Source organism: Salvelinus fontinalis, chromosome 32 (assembly GCF_029448725.1).
Source record: "Salvelinus fontinalis isolate EN_2023a chromosome 32, ASM2944872v1, whole genome shotgun sequence".
NCBI lineage: Eukaryota > Metazoa > Chordata > Actinopteri > Salmoniformes > Salmonidae > Salvelinus > Salvelinus fontinalis.
This window is the reverse complement of record NC_074696.1, coordinates 26,526,059-26,547,794: the sequence shown is the minus strand read 5'-3', so window position 1 is coordinate 26,547,794 and position 21,736 is coordinate 26,526,059. Positions and strand designations below refer to the sequence as shown.

General features: G+C 42.4%; 2 protein-coding genes across 5 annotated transcripts in view; one reads left to right on the top strand and one right to left on the bottom strand.

The window, feature by feature from the left end:
* Window positions 1-18,216, bottom strand: part of LOC129830993 (heat shock factor protein 1-like) — a 30,944-nt gene extending 12,728 nt beyond the window's left edge. For 2 of the 3 annotated variants that reach the window (XM_055893933.1, XM_055893935.1), the window contains exons 1-7: window positions 17,785-18,216; window positions 12,647-12,755; window positions 12,066-12,202; window positions 11,239-11,363; window positions 3,495-3,570; window positions 255-316; window positions 38-146 (exon numbers count right to left, since the gene is read on the bottom strand). In XM_055893933.1, the coding sequence (XP_055749908.1) occupies window positions 38-146; window positions 255-316; window positions 3,495-3,570; window positions 11,239-11,363; window positions 12,066-12,202; window positions 12,647-12,755; window positions 17,785-17,910 (744 nt within the window). In that variant the 5' untranslated portion in view covers window positions 17,911-18,216. The remainder of the gene's footprint in view (window positions 1-37; window positions 147-254; window positions 317-3,494; window positions 3,571-11,238; window positions 11,364-12,065; window positions 12,203-12,646; window positions 12,756-17,784) is intronic. The other variant, XM_055893932.1, reaches the window with a different exon arrangement.
* A 300-nt stretch (window positions 18,217-18,516) lies between these two features.
* The window catches only part of LOC129830989 (ribosome biogenesis protein bop1-like), a 170,978-nt gene continuing 167,758 nt past the window's right edge, over window positions 18,517-21,736 (top strand). For both annotated transcript variants that reach the window (XM_055893921.1, XM_055893920.1), the window contains exon 1: window positions 18,517-18,660. In XM_055893921.1, coding sequence (XP_055749896.1) covers window positions 18,562-18,660 — 99 coding nt within the window. In that variant the 5' untranslated portion in view covers window positions 18,517-18,561. The remainder of the gene's footprint in view (window positions 18,661-21,736) is intronic.

The window sequence follows — 21,736 nt, the reverse complement described above, 5'->3', positions numbered from 1 at the left end:
CCAAGCTCGGCTAGGTTCCCGGTGATACTGAACTCACGGAGATAGCAGGCGAGCCCTGCAGCGAGGCCTGAAGATGTTCCAGAGAGTACTGCCTGCTGAACTTGGGCAAGGAGTGGGCGGAGCTGCTGTCATTCAGCATCAGGGGACTTCAGTAGTTCCATAGAGAGGAGACACAAGACAAGAGTCAAACACTCACAAACCTTTACTGGTTCACTATTTGACTGAATGTGCGGTAGCTATGTTAAATGACTTGCATCTTTCTCTTCATCCCCAGGACTCTGTTGGACTGCACCAGGGTCACTAGGAACTGGATGAGCTGGGGGAGACAGACACAGTTAGCAGTAGAGCTGGGTGATATTGGCAAATTTCACAATAAATTGACTGAATTATAACGATAACAATAAATAAAACTATACATTTCTAACATTACATTTGCACCGGTTAGCCTACTTTTGTATATTACCGTACCCTTATAACGTCTACTAATGCTTTAACTATCAATTGAACCGTTAGCAATAGCCTATATTATCAGACTTATTTAATTTAAAAATTCAAATTTCTCTCGTATACAGTTCTCTAGCTACTTATCATGATTATCGATATCAGTTAAATGTCCTCGATAAATGGTTGGTACGGTCTGTGTCAATGTTTGGTTTATCGTCCCAGCTATAGTTCGCAGGAGATGATTGGTTGATTTATTAGACAATTTAAAATCTACATATACACCCAGACACCAATGCAATGACAGTACAGGGTTTATTCTGGATCAAAAAGGGGCTTAGGTGGTGGGTGCGGCGATGGGCAGTTTGCCCGGCTGAATTATTTTGTCTCCCCCATCCTGGCAGTGTAGAGAATTTTTGGGCATTTTTAAGCCAACTTTCTGCAATTCTACACATTTCTCCATGGGGCTAAAAGACATTTTTGGAGTTTTAAAGCTTATTTCCTGCAACTCTATGCATTTTGCCATGGCTAATGCTGTGTTTTTTTTGTTGCTCAAACACAATATCAAATTCATTGTTTAACATATTCCAAATTCTCCTTGACTGTCTAGATTATATTATCAAAAAATACAGTACCAAGGCCTCCCGGGTGGCGCAGTGGTCTAGGGCACTGCATCGCAGTGCTAACTGCGCCACCAGAGTCTCTGGGTTCGCCCCCAGGCTCTGTCGCAGCCGGCCGCGACCGGGAGGTCCGTGGGGCAACGCACAATTGGGCCAGCGTCGTCCGGGTTAGGGAGGGTTTGGCCGGTAGGGATTTCCTTGTCTCATCGCGCTCCAGCGACTCCTGTGGCGGGCTGGGCGCAGTGCGCGCTAACCAAGGGGGCCAGGTGCATGGTGTTTCCTCCGACACATTGGTGCGGCTGGCTTCCGGGTTGGAGGCGCGCTGTGTTAAAGAAGCAGTGCGGCTTGGTTGGGTTGTGCTTCGGAGGACGCATGGCTTTCGACCTTCGTCTCTCCCGAGCCCGTACGGGAGTTGTAGCGATGAGACAAGATAGTAATTACTAGCGGTTGGATACCACGAAAATTGGGGAGAAAAGGGGATAAAATGTATAAAAAAAAAAAAAAAATAAAAAATAAAAAATACAGTACCAGTCAGTTTGGACACACCTACTCATTCAAGGGTTTTCCTTTATTTAGACTATTTTCCACATTGTAGAATAATAGTGAAGACAACAAACCTATGAAATAACACATATGGAATCATGTAGTAAGCAAAAAAGTGTTAAATCAAAATATATTTCTTATAATTTGAGATTCTTCAAAGTAGCCACCCTTTGCCTTGATGACATTTTTGCACACTCTTGGCATTCTCTCAACCAGCTTCATGAGGTAGTCACCTGGGATGCATTTCAATTAACAGGTGTGCCTTGTTAAAAGTTACTTTGTGGAATTTCTTTCCTTCTTAATGCGTTTCAGCCAATCAGTTGTGATGTGACAATGTAGGGTTGGTATACAGAAGATAGCCCTATTTGGTAAAAGACCAAGAAATTGGTTAAATTTTAACGTCTGCGTAGCCAGGAGCTAAAATAAAACTTGGATTTATTTGTGACGCTTGACGAGCTGCATGTCCCGCCTCTCCCATCTCCTCATTGGTTTTTAGGAGCATATACCCACGTGGTTGAATGAAAGCCTCGAAATTGAGCTCCGGTGCCTCTTGTTTCCATTGATCATCCTTGAGATGTTTCTACAACTTGGAGTCCACCTGTGGTAAATTCTATTGATTGGACATGATTTGGAAAGGCACACACCTGCCTATATAAGGTCCCACAGTTGACAGTGCATGTCAGAGCAAAAACCAAGCCATGAGGTCAAAGAAATTGTAGGTAGAGCTCAGAGACAGGATTGTGTCAAGGCACAGATCTGGAGAAGGGTACCAACAAATATCTTTTGTGGTCCCGTGTGGCTCAGTTGGTAGAGCATGGCGCTTGCAACGCCAGGGTTGTGGGTTCATTTCCCACGGGGGGACCAGGATGAATATGTATGAACTTTCCAATTTGTAAGTCGCTCTGGATAAGAGCGTCTGCTAAATGACTTAAATGTAAATGTATCTGCAGCATTGAAGGTCCCCATCATTGTTAAATGGAAGAAGTTTGGAACCACCAAGACTCTTCCTAGAGTCTGAGCAATCGGGGGAGAAGGGCCTTGATCAGGGAGGTGACCAAGAACCCGATGGTCACTCTGACAGAGTTCCTCTGTGGATACGGGAGAACCTTCTATAAGGACAACCATCTCTGCAGCACTTCACCAATCAGGCCTTTATGGTACAGTGGCCAGACGGAAACCACTCCTCAGTAAAAGGCAGACAGCCCACTTGGAGTTTGCCAAAAGGCACCTAAAGATTGAGACCATGAAACCACTCTTTGGTCTGAATGCCCAGCGTCACATCTGGAGGAAACCTGGCACCATCCCTACGGTGAAGCGCGGTGGTGGCAGCATCATGCTATGTTTTTCAGCTGCAGGACTGGGAGACTAGTCAGGATCTAGGTAAAGATGAACGGAGCAAAGTACAAAGAGATCCTTGATGAAAACCTACTCCAGAGCGCTCAGGACTTCAGACTGAGGCGAAGGTTCACCTTCCAACAGGACAACGACCTGCACACAGCCAAGACAACACAGGAGTAGCTTCGGCAAAAGTCTATGAATGTCCTTGAGTAGCCCAGCCAGAGTCCGGACTTGAACATCTCTGGAGAGACCTGAAAATAGCTGTGCAGCGACACTCCCCATCCAACCTGACAGAGCTTGTGAGGATCTGCAGAGAAGGGGAGAAATTCCACAAATACAGGTGTGCCAAGCTTGTAGCATCATACCCAAGACGACTCGCATACATTTTACGTATGGGTGGAATCGAACCCACTACCCTAGCATTACAAGCACCATGCTTTACCAATTAAGCTACAAAGGACCACATGAATTACTATGTTACCATAGCATAGAAGAGCCAACCCCATATTCTGTGTGGTCAGAGCAGTGGCAGGTACCGTGACTGTCTTTTACCTTGTTGACGACTTTCTGCTGCTGGGCGTGTTTCTGTCTGAGGCTGGCCACCTCCCTCCACAGAGCTTCATTCTCACTGGAAAGACAAAGGGGATACTCGTTTACAGATCAGTTAATCATTATTTTAAATTGAATGCCACAAATGGCAAACGTATTTCAGTCATTTAGCAGACACTCTTATCCAGAGCGACTTACAGTAGTGAGTGCATACACTTTCAGACTTTTTTCGTTCTAGTCCCCCATGGGAATCGAACCCACAAGCGCCATGCTCTACCAACTGAGCCACAAAGAACCGCATATACAACTGATGCCCAATTAGGCCAACTAATCATTTGCCTTCCATTCCCAAACCCATGACATCCTCTTTGGGTAATGTCATGGACGCTTGTTACAATGACATCAGTCATTGACATTGTGATGTTTTTTCATACATCATTTGAATAGCCTAATAACCAGCCGCAACGCATGTTTTGAAATAAATCAAAGAATGACTAACCAATCTCAGAACAGCACGTCATCCCTAACTGACCTAAAACTCCACAGTACATGTAGCCAAGATGGGGGAAGGGCAAAGGGCAGGAGGGCAAGGGCTTAGACCCTAATCTTTAAGAGCCCCCCATACTGTGGCATGCCTAACGAGGCACAGCAGATTTTTTACTGTACTGGTAAAGATTTGAGGAATAGTTGAGGCAGTTTATTTTGTTAAGTTAATGGCTATTGAAAGATCTTAGCGCGCTGTGTTTCTTCAGCTTTTTTAGTGCAGTCTATAAAGACCCTGCCCCTCCACCTGGCTCTTAAAGCCTGGCTCCCCAGACTATGGTTAAGCTGCTTTGTGGGTGTGCTCATGGGCCTGATTCATCCATTGTCCATACACATGGCTCACATTAAATGACATGCCCTGGACTCAGACAAAACCTAGCCTGGACCCAGATATGTTTGTGCTGTCCTGTAATCTCTTATGGTCTCTGTCTCACTGGAGTTGGCAAGACAGAGCAAACAGTTATGGAACCAGGCTAGACAACACCTTGATGAATGTCAGATTGATTCTTCTGGCTCCATGACAAGATGAAGATTTCAGAATCATCTTCAGTTTCCAAGTACATTGAAATGTACCAGGAATGACCTGATGCTACCACAATAATCAGAATATAAATGTATATATTTCAGAGTTTGATTAGCATTTTAGTCTTATGTCTTGACTAAGGTGGCTCTAAAAAAGTGCAAATTAAACTACAGATATAGTATCTTAATTTGATCACTCAGCCGCAGGAAATTCAAATGAGCCTTGTGATTTACATAACTTCAATGAAAACCCACAGTTCTCCCTCAATCAAATGTTAAAGCACTGGACAGAATACATGTCCTACAACTGTAGATTCTACTACATTCAAAAATGTATCTACATTGCTGCCATACATCAACAACTGTCGTTTTATATAGATTAAAGGGTAGGTAGCATAAACGTAACCACATTCAACATGTGGATTTGCATTAGAATAAGCATCAAAAGTACTGGTTTAAATAACATTCAGTTAACTTACAAGCAAATACTTAGATTTTATTGTTACAATTCAGCTTGCAAGGTTGCTAGCCAACTTGCCTGCTAATGTTAGCCCTACTAGCTTGCTAACGTTATGTTAGTACTGCTTGAGTCCGCCAGTTGCTATCAAACCCTAGGTTATAGCTACATTAAAGAAAACCAAAGTTTAGGAAATACATAACGCCAGCTAATCAGTTTTCAAATAATGTTACTGGCATAAGCAGTTCTCTAAGCCAATCCGCTCGCTCCAATCAACAAGTTTTTTGCATTAATTTGCATGGCTTCTTCTTAGTGAATGTACACTACCGTTCAAAAGTTTGGGGTCACTTAGAAATGTCCTTGTTTTTGAAAGAAAAGCATTTTTTTTTGGCCATTAAATAACATAAAATTGATCAGAAATACAGCGTAGACACTGTTTATCTTGTAAATGACTATTGTAGCTGGAAATGGCAGATTTTTTATGGAATATCTACATCGGCGTACAGAGGCCCATTATCAGCAACCATCACTCCTGTGTTCCAATGGCACGTTGTGTTAGCTAATCCAAGTTTATAATTTTAAGGCCAGCATCCTGCAGTCGCCGCTTAACTGTTGAGGTTGAGACTGGTGTTTTGCGCGTACTATTTTTATTTGATTTTTAAAAAAATGTATCCCATTTTCTCCCCAATTTTCGTGGTATCCAATCGCTAGTAATTACTACCTTGTCTCATCGCTACAACTCCCGTACGGGCTCGGGAGAGACGAAGGTCGAAAGCCATGCGTCCTCCGAAGCACAACCCAACCAGCCGTACTGCTTCTTAACACAGCGCGCCTCCAACCCGGAAGCCAGCCGCACCAATGTGTCGGAGGAAACACCGTGTACCTGGCCCCCTTGGTTGGCGCGCACTGCGCCCGGCCCGCCACAGGAGTCGCTGGAGCACGATGAGACAAGGATATCCCTACCGGCCAAACCCTCCCTACCCCGGACGACGCTATGCCAATTGTGCGTCGCCCCACGGACCTCCCGGTCGCGGCCGGCTGCGACAGAGCCTGGGCGCGAACCCAGAGACTCTGGTGGCGCAGTTAGCACCACCCTAGACCACTGCGCCACCCGGGAGGCCCTTTGCGCGTACTATTTAATGAAGTTGCCAGTTGCGGACTTGTGAGGCGTCTGTTTCTCAAACTAGACACTAATGTACTTGTCCTCTTGCTCAGTTGTGCACCAGGGCCTCCCACTCTTTCTATTCTGGTTAGAGGCAGTTTGCGCTGTTCTGTGAAGGGAGTAGTACACAGCGTTGTACGAGATCTTCAGTTTCTTGGCAATTTCTCGCCTTCATTTCTCAAAACAAGAATAGACTGACAAGTTTCAGAAGAAAGTACTTTGCTTCTGGCCATTTTGAGCCTGTAATCGAACCCACAAATGCTGATGCTGCAGATACTCAACTAGTCTAAAGGCGGCGGTTTTAATGCTTCGTTAATCAGGACAACCGTTTTCAGCTGTGCTAACATAATTGCAAAAGGGTTTTCTAATGATCAATTAGCCTTTATAAAATGATAAACTTGGATTAGCTAACACAACGTGCCATTGGAACACAGGAATGAGGGTTTCTGATAATGTGCCTCTGTACGCCTATGTAGACATTCCATAAAAAAATCTGCCGTTTCCAGCTACAATAGTCATTTACAACATTAACAATGTCTACACTGTATTTCTGATCAATTTGATGTTATTTTGATGGACCAAAAAAATAGCTTTCCTTTCAAAAACATGGACATTTTGAAGTGACCCCAACGTTTTGAACGGTAGTGCTGGTGAGCTACTATGTGCACTAATACTTGGTTTGGAATGCAATTACATGCTAACATGGCTAGTAGCTAATGTTAGCCAGCTGGAACTAGCTAGGTAGCACCGGTTCGCCATATGATGTTGAGAAATAGTACATTGTGGGTAGTTCCGAAAATATCCGGTAATAAGTTAATAAATATGTAAAAACACTAAAACATAACTATGTTTGTAGTTATAGGTAACCAGATCGTGACGACAACTAAGTTACTAAGTCTTTGACCACACTGTTACTTTGGTGAGTGAAAGCATGCTTCCTACCCTTTAATAAACACAAGATTGATATATTGGTCTCCACTACGACACACAAGTGTATCCCGTAGGCATCACCTAAACCATAGCCTAATGAAACCTATCAAAATCATTTCCTTTTAGAAATGTATTATTTTTGTATTCATTCATAATCAAATCCTTCTGCTGCAGGAATATTTTACTCCTGCGACTAAACTGGTCAAATTAAGATCTCACACCTGTATTCTAGACCTGAAAAATCTAAATCAATCAACATGTAGGCCTGGCGTTCGAGGACAAAATGAAACATTAATTTGCTGATTATCATAGCTTCGGCCTTACAACCTGGCATTGTTATGGAGTAACGCATGTTAACCTTAAGAACTTCCAGTACACAGATGTGGTATTAAAACAGAGACTGGACGAGGGTTGAAGGAGGTGTGTACTGGGGGTGTCATCTGAGTGCTACAGGGCCTTCAAACCTCCGACATGGAAAAGAGAGGTGCTCTATCTGTGTTTATAGACCATCAGTGGTCCTTGCTGCCTTGTAAATTCACGCTGCCATGTATAAGGTTGCGCCAGAAAAGCCCACTGTCTGTGCTGACCTCCCTGTGGGGCAGATGAACAGGGTTTATAGAGGCAGGTGTGGATGCCTCCAAGTGGATAGGGGTGACCCCCCCCCCCGAAACACCACTCTGACCAATAGTTAGAGGGATTATTTAACATGTGAAAGTCATTCGATAATCAGAAACATAGCTATAACTTTTCAGACTGTCAGATTTGTCTGAGTGTCAGAGGGGAGGTGCGCAGGTGTGAAAATAACGAGGAATATGGTAAGAGAGAAGAATCCTTTTTTATAAGTAAGAGAGATTCTTGTCTCGTTTTATTGAGAGCCACCCACCTCAGGTGATGGACATTCATCGTTTGAGTGATACATCTTAATCTGAAGGTATGGATCGAACAGGCAAATTGGATAAAATAGATTGGATAAATAATCCCGTCTTCTTGCACTCTCCTATTCTAAGAGGACATGGAGAGAGACTGTCATGCCGTGCCGATGGACAGGATGAATAAGGTCATAATGAAAACTGCCCTGCGTATTGCATCATGGTACCATGAAGAAAAAGTCTGGTTTGTGAACATATGTTGGGGACAGGAGAGAATGCCCTCAGCGGCAATGAAGAGTCCAAGGGTCCAGCTGGAGAATCCAAATATGTCTGTGTGTGTGTGGAGGAAGGATTGTATTAATTATGTGGGGCCTGACATGCACCCTAACGGCCTAAAGGCAGCTGGTGTGCAGCCTAGCCACATCATCCCAGCTGCATGACAGGAGCCACTCGGTTTTAGAATGGTGACTAAGCATCCTGAAACATGAAACACCATTATATTGTCCCAGAGTGAGGCGCACTGACACAACCCAATGGGTTATCCTATAACTGTTACAAAATGGGAACTTAACTTTGCACCACATTTTATCAAGACATCTATAATGAGTAGACACGCTAACGAACCAGACACGTACAATGACACAACTCAATGAGTTATCCCCACATCATTACTGCTACAAACATGGAACTCAGTCTGAACCACAATTGATCTAGTCTGGTCCCAGATTGGTTTGTGCATTTGCCTACTCCATTGTCAAGTCAAACAAGGCAATTCCATTTTGAGTTAGCAATGGCTTGAGCAGAAACAGACTGGCACCCAGGCTACAACTTATCAAGTCATCCAAAAAAGGTACACATAGAAGTAACCCTGAACCTATCCTAAACCACAGCCAGATAAAAACTAGAAACAGAAGGTCCAACTCTCCACAGCTGCAGTTCTACCACCATTAAAAACTATACTTTTTATCACTAGATGTGCGCCCTTAATTGGAGTTTTACAAAATAGCGTGAAAGTGTTAATTTAGGACAGCTCTGTGGATTCAAACAGCACACTGACTCCTGCATGTATATTTCAGGCTCTGACAGGCCTCTAGGAATTCTGTCTCTAGCAGCCTAATCACTAGCTTAAAATAAACTGGTTGACACCGCCTTAATGCAGCATGCTAGGCTACGGCAGCCCTATGGGGACACAATATACATGCTCGCTAATTTAGCAAACCAGCAGCAAAGCGTGAGCGAAAGAGAATCTTATTGTGTGGAACAGAGGCAAAGCTGGGGTAGGAATGTTTTTGGCTCGTTCAAGGAGCAGTCAATTCTGAAAATGTTCTACAATTTTACATCTACAGTGTGCCTTCGGAAAGTATTCAGACCCCTTGACTTTTTCCACATTGTTATGTTACAGCCTTATTCTAAAAATGATTAAATAAAAATCATCATGAATCTACACACAATACCCCGTAATGACAAAGTGAAAAAGAGGTTCAGAATTTTATTAAAACGTATAAAATAAAAAAATAAAAAACATATTTACTTAAGTATTCAGAAACTTTGTTAACAGTTAACTTACAGTGCATTCAGAAAGTATTCCGAATACCGTTTCCACATTTAGTTGCGTTACAGGCTTGTTCATAAATGTATTAAATAAGTAAAAACGTCCTCAATCTACACACAATAGCCCGTAATGACAAAGTGAAAACAGGTTTTTTGAAATGTTTGCAAATGTATTAAAAAACAGAAATACCTTGACATAAGTATTCAGACCCTTTGCTGTGAGACTCGAAATTAAGCTCAGGTGCATCCTGTTTCCATTGATCATCCTTGAAATGTTTCTACAACTTGATAGGACTCCACCTGTGGTAAATTCAATTGATGGGCATGAATTGGAAAGCCACACACCTGTCTATATAAGGTCCCACAGTTGATAGTGCATGTCAGAGCAAAAACCAAGCCATGAGGTTGAAGGAATTGTCAGTAGACCTCAGAGACTAGATTGTGTCGAGGCACAGATCTGGGGAAGGGTACTAAAAAATGTCTGCAGCATTGAAGGTCCCCCAGAACACAGTGGCCTCCATCATTGTTGAATGGAAGAAGTTTGGAACCACCAAGACTCTTCCTAGAGCTTGCCGTCCAGCCAAACTGGGCAATCGGGGGAGAAGGGCCTTGGTCAGGGAGGTGACCAAGAGCCCGAAGTTTCCTCTGACAAAGCGCTAGAGTTCCTCTGTGGCGATAGGAGAACTTTCCAAAAGGAAAACCATCTCTGCAGTACTCCACCAATCAGGCCTTTATGGTACAGTCGCCAGACGGAAACCACTCCTCAGTAAAAGGCACATGAGAGCCCGCTTGGAGCTTGCCGAAAGGCACTTAAAGACTCTCAGACCATGAGAAACAAGATTCTCTGGTCTGATGAAACCAAGATTGAACTCTTTGGTCTGAATACCCAGAGTCTGGAGGAAACCTGGCATCATCCCTACGCTGAAGCATGCTGGTGACAGCATCATGCTGTGGGGATGTTTTCAGCGGTAGGGACTAGCCAGGATCGAGGGAAAGATGACCGGAGAAAAGTACAGAGAGATCCTTGATGAAAACCTGCTCCAGAGCGCTCAGGACCTCAATCTGGGCGAGGAATCACCTTCCAACAGGACAACGACACTAAGAACACACCCAAGACAATGCAGGAGTGGCTTCAGGACAAGTGTCAATGTCCTTCAGTGGCCTAGCAAGAGCCTGGACTTGAACCCAATCGAACATCTCCGGAGAGACCTGAAAATAGCTGTGCAGCAACGCGACCCATCCAACCTGACAGAGCTTGAGAGGATCTGCAGAGAAGAATGGGAGAAACTCCCCAAATACAGGTGTGCCAAGCTTGTAGCGTCATACCCAAGACGACTCAAAGCTGTAATCGCTGCCAAAGGTGCTTCAACAAAGTACTGAATAAAGGGTCTGAGTATTTATGTAAATGTGATAGTTTTTTTTATTTTGAATAAATAGGCTTTTTTTCTTCTTCTAAAAACCTGTTTTGTTTTGTCATTATGGGGTATTGTTACAACCTTACTCAAATGTACCAAAATTTGGAAAAAGTCAAGGGGTCTGAATACTTTCCGAATGCACTGTATGTGGATTTGGGGGTTATACTTTGCACTATACTTGTCAGACCTTCTGTTGATTTTGTTCATTTCAATTTATTAGTTAAGCCGTGTCAACCGTCCAATATGCATGAGAAAGAGTCACAATATGAATCAGAATGTGCCTCAATGTTTCACTTACTGCTTCATGGCGATGATTTGGGAGTCTATGGTCTCCTGCTTGCCCTTTATATGCTGCACGTTGGTCAGGATTTTCGAGACATCGTCTGAGCTCATCTTAAGCTCATCATGTTTAACATTGGACACCTGAGGAAAGGGAGAACATGACGAAATGGTTAACGCAAACTGTTAAAGTGAGGCGGGAAAGAGATAAAAACGAGCCTTCAGTGTCGGTCTTGGCCCCGACTTGAACCCTGAGGGATAGACAATGGAAACACAATGAAAGTGTATGATTCGGTATTCAGTTTTTAGCCTGAACTGGTCAGTTGGCCCGAGGCAGACTATATCAAGGTGCAGATGGAAACAGCAGTAAATCAGTGGACTGAGCGGAGCAGAAAGTGACTGCATTAAAGGGTCCTGCAACGTCAGATTACGAGCTCCCTGGCCTGCTTTCTCTAATCCACCCATCCCCAGATGGCAGGCTCCACAGAGACCACTAGATTAGCTCAATCTGTCCCAGGAGTGGAAGGGAGCAGAGAGAAAAATCAGGCCAAGCAGGCCATGCACTGGGAGCATATGCTGTCGGTCTGACATGCTGTCTGTCTGAGGAGCATCCCAATAGATTTCTCTATGAGGAGTTTTACTGAGGCTTTCCATCTGTGTTTTCTACAGGGAGTTGGCTACATAGTTCTGACTAGAAACGTAACATATTTGTAATACTTTCTTACATAATATTGTTTGGGCTATGTAAAGCCTATTTAAAAAGACTGTTCGGAGTTGAGTATGAAGAAGGGCATGATACATGAATCAGAAATATCATGATGATCAACTTGATAATTTTGCACTTACATTGGTAACTTTACGTTTGATATTTTCCAGCAGATGCTCTTGTCCGCGGAGGAAGTAGGGATGCTGGAATTCAGTGTCGTCCTTCTCAGGCTTCACCAGGCCGCCCTGCTCAATGTGAACTACTTTGCGGAAGCCATCTGTAGAAAGAAAAAAACAACACAGTTTTGGCTAAGACATACTATTCAATTTCTAGAGATACGAGGAACTTACATAGGCAAATTTCAGAAACAAAAAATACAGGCTGATTTATAGGTCACTGTATGCAATCATATCCTCCTAGCCTTTTCAGTCTTAATAAATAACATGCAAGTGGATTACATAACCAAAGAAACAAAAAAAGTGAAAGGATTTCAGTAAAAAAGAAAAGAAAACGTGGTTACATCTACCTTAACTTCTGAGAAATTGCCTGTAATAAAATAATAATCTGCAGAATCTACCGCACACCCAAAACCGATAAGTGAAGGTTCTGGGGACAGAATGCTAAACTGGAGAAACATAAAAAGTATAAGCAAATCAAACGAAGCTACTATAAAGATTTCATTGCTATGCCTAACGTATTAAATACACGAATGACAACTCACACATATTGAGCTGGCGCACAAAGCTGGCCATGTTATTGTGTTTAAAATACTTGGGAAGCACCTCCTTGGAAAATCGGCACTGATCAAACACATGGAAGCTGTTGCCATTCTGTAAAGGAAGAACAATAACAGTTAAAGAAATAATCGCAGAACCCCAGTTTACCTTAGCTAGGCCCTATGTACTGAGAATGTACTAAGAATCAGGTTAAGCTGCCTTGGGTGGCTTACAACAAAGCTAAACAACATTGGGTCTGATAAAGTCTCTAACTAAACTCTGTGACTATGGCGAGTCTCTGGCAATGGTTTACAGGTTGAATCATTATGAAATACCACATTGGCAATGTAAAGAGACAAAAAGAACCCTCTGAAACCTATAAAGACAGAGCATTCCAATACCTGTAGTGATATCCTAATTAGTAGGTCAACATGTAATTGATTTATTTGAACATAACCTGAATATTCTGGGGACATTCAGACAATCTGGGAGGGCATCATGATGCAATGAGGGCTGAACTAGTGGAAAAGTGAAATAGTCCAGTGTAGAAGAATAGAAGTGTTTTGCCTGAATGTTAGTTTGTTATTTAGCTATCTATTCAGTTTTAGGAAATGGATGCTGAGGGAAGTCAGCTGCTTGGATCAGAGGCCATGAACATATAGGAGGCCTTTGGATAGACATGAGAGGCTGCATCAACACATGCAGGGTTTTCTCCTACCCAGTATGCTAGTTAGAGATAACATCCCTAAAAAGGTTTGCAAAGGGAGGTTATATAACTGGAAACATTCTAAGTTTACCAGTAAACTACCAGCATTTCGGTAGCTTTCAAGTTTTTGGGGGAAATTTTATTAAAATGGCTATTTTGGATACTTCAGATTATCACAGGCGTCTAATTGATTCTGGCCCTCTGTGTGGCCTTATCAAATGTAAAATATGTAATAATCTAATAACATGATTTTAAAACTGTATGACAAAGCTGTAAAATATTATCCTAAATATAAACAACCAACTTAGTGAATACCATTGGTGTTTAATACGAGGCTTTTAGCATGAAATATCCTTGTTTATATATTTTTTTACACTTATTTGACCATGTCAATATGTCCTTGTTGTTAATGTTTTGGCGCCAAAGTCAATCGTTGGAAGAGCGGTAGAGTTAATTGAAAATAATGCCATTGTTGATTAGATGCTTTTTTCATTCATTATTATATTTTCTCTTGAACCGTTTGGTCTATCCCAGCGTTTACCAAACTTGGGTGATGTGGGGTCGCCTGATTTGAAAATGGGATCGCGAGAGAAACTACGGGAAAAATATAGAATAATTGAACCAGGGTCACATCAGTAACCTCCGGTAGCCGCTAGATGTAGTTATAATAAACAGAGGAGTTTCTGTTTTCTTCCTACAAATGTGGCTCAGGCTTTTGAATGGTTTAAGATACAAAATATTATGACACCATCACAGGGGGTTGGAACCATGCAGTTTATTACCTAAATGAAATAATTTGTGATGAACTTCACAGGGTGGTGAAAGTGCACCGTGTTCTTGATGCTCATTTCCAATGAATATCGAAGGTCTGATTCTGGTGGCATGATGATCTATGCTTGACTGCTGTTTGACAAATACAAATATTTGCATGAATTATCTCATAATGTAGACTAGACTACCCACAGAGTATCTGCAAACTGTTGGTTAGAGTGCAGGTGCCAAGACCAGAGGAGGCACATTTTGCTATTTAACGCAACAGTTTGTGAGAAATTTATAGGTAGAGTTGAAAATGTGATAGAAACACATTGAACTTTAAATTGTCATGTACGTAAAAAGGTACATTTTGTGTGCACTGTCATCACACACTGATTTTTATCTGCAACAAGTCAGTTTGGTGGAAACGCACCATTGGTGGGAAACGAAGCCTATTTTCTATTTTCTTTATTAGTATGTTAGTATGACATTGGAAATATGCACATTCTCCCACCAGACATGCGTTTCCATCAAATTGAGTTGTTGCGGATAAAAGGCTGTGCGTGATGACCTAGTGCACATAAAAATACCTTTTGCAGTTAACTTACAGCGCATTCGGAAAATATTACAAATACCTTTTCCACATTTAGTTACGTTACAGGCTTGTTCTAAAACGTATTTAAAAAATACCTCCTCAATCTACACACAATACCCCATGATGACAAAGCGAAAACAGGTTTCTGAAATGTTTGTGAATGTATTAAAAAACAGAAATAGCTTGACATAAGTATTCAGACCATTTGCTATGAGACTCGAAATTAAGCTCAGGTGCATCCTGCTTCCATTGATCATCCTTGAGATGTTTCTACAACTTGATTGGAATCCACCTGTGGTAAATTAAATTGATTGGAGATTAATTGGAAAGCCACACACCTGTCTATATAAAGGTCCCACAGTTGACAGTGCATGTCCGAGCAAAGACAAAGCAATGAGGTCGAAGGAATTGTCCATAGATCTCCGAGACAGGATTGTGACGAGGCACAGATCAGGGGAAGGGTACCAAAAAATGTCTGCAGCATTGAAGGTCCACAAGAACAGTGACCTCCATCAATCTTAAATGGAAGAAGATTGGAACCACCAAGACTCTTCCTAGAACTGTCCGACCGGCCAAACTGAGCAATCGGGGGAGAAGGGCCTTGGTCAAGGTGACCAAGAACCCAATGGTCACTCTGACAGAGGTCCAGAGTTCCTCTGTGGAGATGGGAGAACCTTCCAGACGGACAACCATCTCTGTAGTACTCTATTAATCAGGATTTTATGTTAGTGGCCAGATGGAAGGCACTCGTCAGTAAAAGGCACATGACAGCCCACTTTGAGTTTGCCAAAAGGCACGTAAAGACTCTCAGACCATGAGAAACAAGATTTTCTGGTCTGATGAAACCAAGATTGAATTATTCGGCGTGAATGCCAAGCATCACGTCTGGAAGAAACCTGGCACCATCCCTACGGTGAAGCATGATGGTGGTAGCATCATCATGCTATGGGGATGTTTTTCAGAGGCCGGACTGGGAGACTAGTCAGGATCGAGGGAAAGATTAACGGAGCAAAGTACAGAGAGATCCTTGATGAAAACCAACTTCAGAGCACTCAGCAGGACCTCAGACTGGGGAGAAAGTTCACCTCCAACAGGACAACAACCCGAAACACACATCCAAGACAACGCAGGAGTGACTTCGGGACAAGTCTCTGAATGTCCTTGAGTGCCCCAGCAAGAGCTCGGACTTGAACCCAATTGAACATCTCCGGAGAGACCTGAAAATAGATGTGAAGCGACGCTCCCAAATCCAACCTGACAGAGCTTGAGAGGATCTGCAGAGAATAGGAGAAACTCCCCAAATACAGGTGTGCCAAACTTGTTGAATCATACCCAAGAAGACTCCAGGCTGTAATCAATGCCAAAGGTGATTCAACAAAGTCATGGGTAAAGGGTCTGAATACTTATGTAAATGTGATCAGTTTATTATTTTGACTAAATTTGCCAACATTTCTAAACATATTTTTGCTTCCTCATGGGTTATTGTGAGTAGATTTTCAAATAAGGCTGTAATTTAACATGTGGAAGAAGTCAAGGGGTCTGAATACTTTCCCAATGCACTGTGTGTCCAGAATAAAAATATAAACTTTAATGCATTTCCAACGCCTTTTAAAAATGCATGATTTTCCCACAAAAAAGGTTACATTATATAGTGAATATGCCCACTGTAGTATTAGCACATGCACTCTAGCCAACAGCTCGCAGACACAGTGCATGTATAGTCTACATGACGAGATTATGTCAAACGGCAGCCAAGCCTAGATGATCATGTCACCAGAATAAAACCCTCAATGTTTATTGGAAAGGGGCATCATGCTCATCACATTGCACTTTCACCTTCCTGTGAAGTTCATTTAATCTGTAGCCTAATAAACTGCATGCTTTCCCAACGAGTCATAGTGGGAGGACCACACATGCCATTGAGTGACTCCAAATTGACTTCGATATGATGGATATTATCAGCCCATAAGAGTTTTCACTGACATTTCTCACATAATACATTTTTCCGACAAAAAGATTCCACCTTCTCTAGCCTATTTTGTTTTGTCGCCAGTGGCAAAGTTCACCCACAAATGTTTCCAACAGGCCTTTGGCAAAAAATAATATCTGACATGTACTTTAGTAGCATAAAGATTGGATGGAAACCTAGTTAATTATGCTTTTTTTCCTACACAGAAGATAATACAAAATGATTGCCTGATAACGTCCTAATACACTTGATGAATTTCAGTCACTTTCAAACCATAGCTACTTCCTTCAGATTGAAATACTGTCAAAAGTACTGTCAGACTGATTTGCAATTATGTCAGTCCCAATTAAAAAAGTAAACATTGGCCGTTGATTACGTCGCTTTTTATTTAACACGGTGGGGTAGCGAATATAAATATATAAATAGTTGCTAGCAATGTCTGGAAAAAGGCTGTCAAATTGCCACACAGACAATGCAACGGCGGCATGATACACATATTCATCATCCATTTCTCAAATTGGTTATAGAGCCACACCCCCCTTTTCTCACACCCCCTTTTCTCATAACCATGCTAGCTAGTTTCAATGATTGTGTGGTTTTTGCATGGCTGTTTGACACACACCGACCGCTAGTTACGGTGTCCAGAGTTCCCCAAATTAGCTGGCTGCAGACAAGGCTTGCTAACATAGCTAGCCAGCTAACGATAATTGATACCCAGCAACAGCTGAAGCTTGGAGTGACCAAAGCACCGGCCACGAAACTCCCCTGGCAATTGCTGCCCAGACAAACGTGTCACCTTCACATTTTACCAAATTAAGTTGGCTAGTTAACTAACATCTTTCTGACTCAGTCCAACCAACTCGTATAATCTGGTTAGCAAGCTAGCTACCAAGGCTAACTAGCTAGTTGGCTAACTGATGTGGTTTATCATATAGTTTGCTAAATATAGTTAACGGTGTATGTGTTTAATTATGTCCCGCTAGTTAGCTAACATATTGAATGACATATAACGTTAGCTAACAAATGTATAGAAAGTGAACCAAGTCGATATACAAAGTAAGGTGTCCAGCAGCTAGGTAGTAGGTTAGTTAGCATTAGTAACGTTCGCTAGCTAACTCACTGGGCTCCAGCAGATTAGAGGATCGGTGTCAGGATCCTCAACAAGAGTCCAAAGTTTTGTGAGAAATGCAGGTACGTTATTCCCACTGACAACGACCCCAACAGACCCACCAACGTGAAACTCCATTATCAACGAAAGTGACAAGAATCGCTTGAAAAGTTGATAAACTCCCAAAATAGCCAACAACAGGGGATGAGAACTCCAGAGAAAAGCTCATCCAAAACACAGCGCAATCTTTGCTGTAACAACTATACAATTTCTTTTGGAAATTCTCCTTATCTTAACACAAACAAAAATATTTCGAAGACTTTTAGCTAATTGAGAAACTATTATAAGTGGAAGTATCCATCAAATCGACAAATATAAACAACTGCGTAGAGAAAGGCCATTGCACAGGCGCATGGTGGTCGCCATTTTGTGACCTCATCAGGGAGGAAAACAATTATCCACCAAAGACAACCAAAGTGTCATGAATTAAATGCCAAAATAGTACTAATGTTGATTATATAATAAAATAACACAAGATGAAATAAAATATATGAAATACACAAAAATGTACCTTTAAACTTTGACCTCCAATTTTTTCAGACCCTATACATTTGCAGCATATTTACGGTAATTAATTTGAGCTATAACATTATGTAATTATCTACTATGAAATAATTACAGACGTATGTTTTTAATCACTTTAGAAAATTGCAGTTTTAAAACGCTCTCAACTTTCAACTTTGACCTCTTGCGGAATCCCACATGGTCGGCTGTTGATGTACAAGAAGCATGCCTACTGTAACTCTAGAATCGCAGAAAAACGGCACCATGAATAAAGCTAAAGTAAAGAGTGCGAAGAAAAGAGTTGCTGAAGAGGACAATGACCAGGTAAGAAAAACATTTCTGAAATGTATATTCGGTATTAAAAAGGGTAACGCATTGCTAACCAGCTAGCTAACGTTAGTTATGTAGGGTAATGTGGATGTGCAAACTCAAACGCCGCAGGTTTTCCAACAACTTTTTTTGTCAATCACCCCCAGATGTATTAGTTAATAAAATAAGTACAATGTTTTTGTATAAACAGTAACTAATGGACTGTCTCACCTAACAAACATACTTGCTGCACAGTCAGTATAGTCCATGATGAGCCAGACCCCCACATTTGGGTTGTCGGACTCACATGGGGTGACTGTCTTAATGCTATTTCCCTAGAGTTGGAAATTGTGTGACAGCAGTGTAGTAATTGGAGCGTTTGTGTGTTAACTCTTACTTCCATCACATTCCTTTTTTCCATAGGGATTTTATGCCTGATATGTTAGGATATCAAATAAAATGTTTTGTCCGTGCAGATTAACAGTGAAATTCTTACTTACGGGCTGTTCCCAACAATGCAGAGAGAGGGGGGGTGTACTGGGCTGTACACACTACCCTGTTAGCACCTTATGGTCAGATGCCAAGCAGTTGCCATGCCAAGCAGTGCTGCAGCAAAGTTCAGATGCTCTCAATGATGCAGCTGTAGAACTTTTTTGAGGATCTGAGGGCCCACGCTAAAACTTTTCGGTCACCTGAGGGGGAAGAGGCGTAGTCGTGCCCTCTTCTTGACTGTTGTGTGTGTGTGTGGACACAGAGAAACTTTAAGCTCTCAACCTGCTCCACTACAGCCCTGTGGATGGGGGTGTGCTTGGCCCTCCGTTTCCTGTAGTCCATGATCAGTTCCTTTTGTCTTGTTGAGGGAGAGGTTGTTGTCCTTGCACCACACAGCCTACAGGGAGGTGGTCAGTGACTTGGCAGTCTCGTCGTCGGTGATCAAGCCTACCACCGCTGTGTAGTCGGCAAACTTAATTATGGTGTTTGATTCCTGTGTGACCATGCAGTCGTGGGTAAACAGAGATTCCATGAAGGGACTAGGTATGCACTACTGAGATTTTGTTGCTTAGGCCACCCCCAGGAGGTGAGGGTATCAGGATGTCCAGGATCCATTTGCAGAGGGAGGTTTTTAATCCCAGGGTCCTTAGCTTAGTGATGAGCTTGGATGGCACTATGGTGTTGAACGCTTAACTGTAGTCAATGAACAGCTTTCTCACATAGGTGTTTGATTTGTCCAGATAGTAAAGGGCAGTGTGGATTGCAATAGAGATTGGGTCACCTGTCGATCTGTTGTGGCAGTACGCAAATTGGAGTGGTTCCAGGGTGTCTGGGTTGATTGTGTTTGAGCCATGACCAGCCTGTCAAAGCATTTCATGGCTACAGATGTGAGTGCTTCAATATCGCCCGATAGTCATTTAGACCGATTACTTTGGCTTTCTTGGGCACAGGGACTATGGTGGTCTGCTTGAAACATGTAGTTATTACAAACTGTGTCAGGAAAAGGTTGAAAATGTCTGTGAAGAAACTTTCCAGTTGGTCAGCGCATGCTCTTGAGTAGGCAATCTGGTAATCTGTCTGGCCCTGCGGTCTTTTGAATGTTCACCTGTTTAAAAGGTCTTACTCACATCGGCTACGGAGAGTGTGGTCACCCGGAATAGCTGGTGCTCTCATGCATGGTTGCCTGCACCTGCCCGCCCGTCCAACATCACTACTCTGGACGGTTCTGACTTAGAATATGTGGACAACTACAAATACCTAGGTGTCTGGTTAGACTGTAAACTCTCCTTCCAGACTCACATCAAACATCTCCAATCCAAAGTTAAATCTAGAATTGGCTTCCTATTTCGCAACAAAGCATCCTTCGTTGCGAAATAGCCTCCAATACCCTACTCAATAAATTGGATGCAGTCTATCACAGTGCCATCCGTTTTGTCACCAAAGCCCCATATAATACCCACCACTGCGACCTGTACGCACTTGTTGGCTGGCCCTCGCTTCATACTCGTCGCCAAACCCACTGGCTACAGGTCATCTACAAGACCCTGCTAGGTAAAGTCCCCCCTTATCTCAGCTCGCTGGTCACCTTAGCAGCACCCACCTGTAGCACGCGCTCCAGCAGGTATATCTCTCTGGTCACCCCCAAAACCAATTCTTCCTTTGGCCGCCTCTCCTTCCAGTTCTCTGCTGCCAATGACTGGAACGAACTGCAAAAATCTCTGAAACTGGAAACACTTACCTCCCTCACTAGCTTTAAGCACCAGCTGTCAGAGCAGCTCACCGATTACTGCACCTGTACATAGCCCATCTATAATTTAGCCCAAACAACTACCTCTCCCCCTACTGTATTTATTTATTTATTTATTTTGCTCCTTTGCACCCCATTATTTCTATCTCTACTTTGCACATTCTTCCACTGCAAATCTACCATTCCAGTGTTTTACTTGCTATATTGTATTTACTTTGCCACCATGGCCTTTTTTTGCCTTTACCTCCCTTATCTCACCTCATTTGCTCACATTGTATATAGACTTATTTTTCTACTGTATTTGTGTAACTCTGTGTTGTTGTATGTGTCGAACTGCTTTGCTTTATCTTGGCCAGGTCGCAATTGTAAATGAGAACTTGTTCTCAACTTGCCTACCTGGTTAAATAAAGGTGAAATAAAAAATAAATACAAATGGTTCAGTGTTGCTAGCCTTAACGTGAGCATAAAAGGTATTTAGCTCGTCTGGTAGGCTCACGTCACTGGACAACTAGCGGCTGGGTTTCACTTTATAATCTGTGATAATAGTTAGACCCGGTGTAGTAGGATTTGATCTTGGTACTTTATTGATGGGTTGCTTGTTTGATGGTTCATTGGAGGGTGTGGTGCAAGGCCTAAAATGTACTTTTGGGTCCACTAGCCACTGTGACAAGTAGATTTAAAAATATACCAGCCACCCGGATATCTTACCAGCCAAAATATTTGCTTCTATAAAAAAAACGGATGAGCGGTCTTTGTAATGTTTCTTGAACAATAAATGTATTACTAGTAAAATGTAATGTGGTATATTGTTTTAGTCTTATAACCAAAATATCACAGATGAGACGTGTTCAC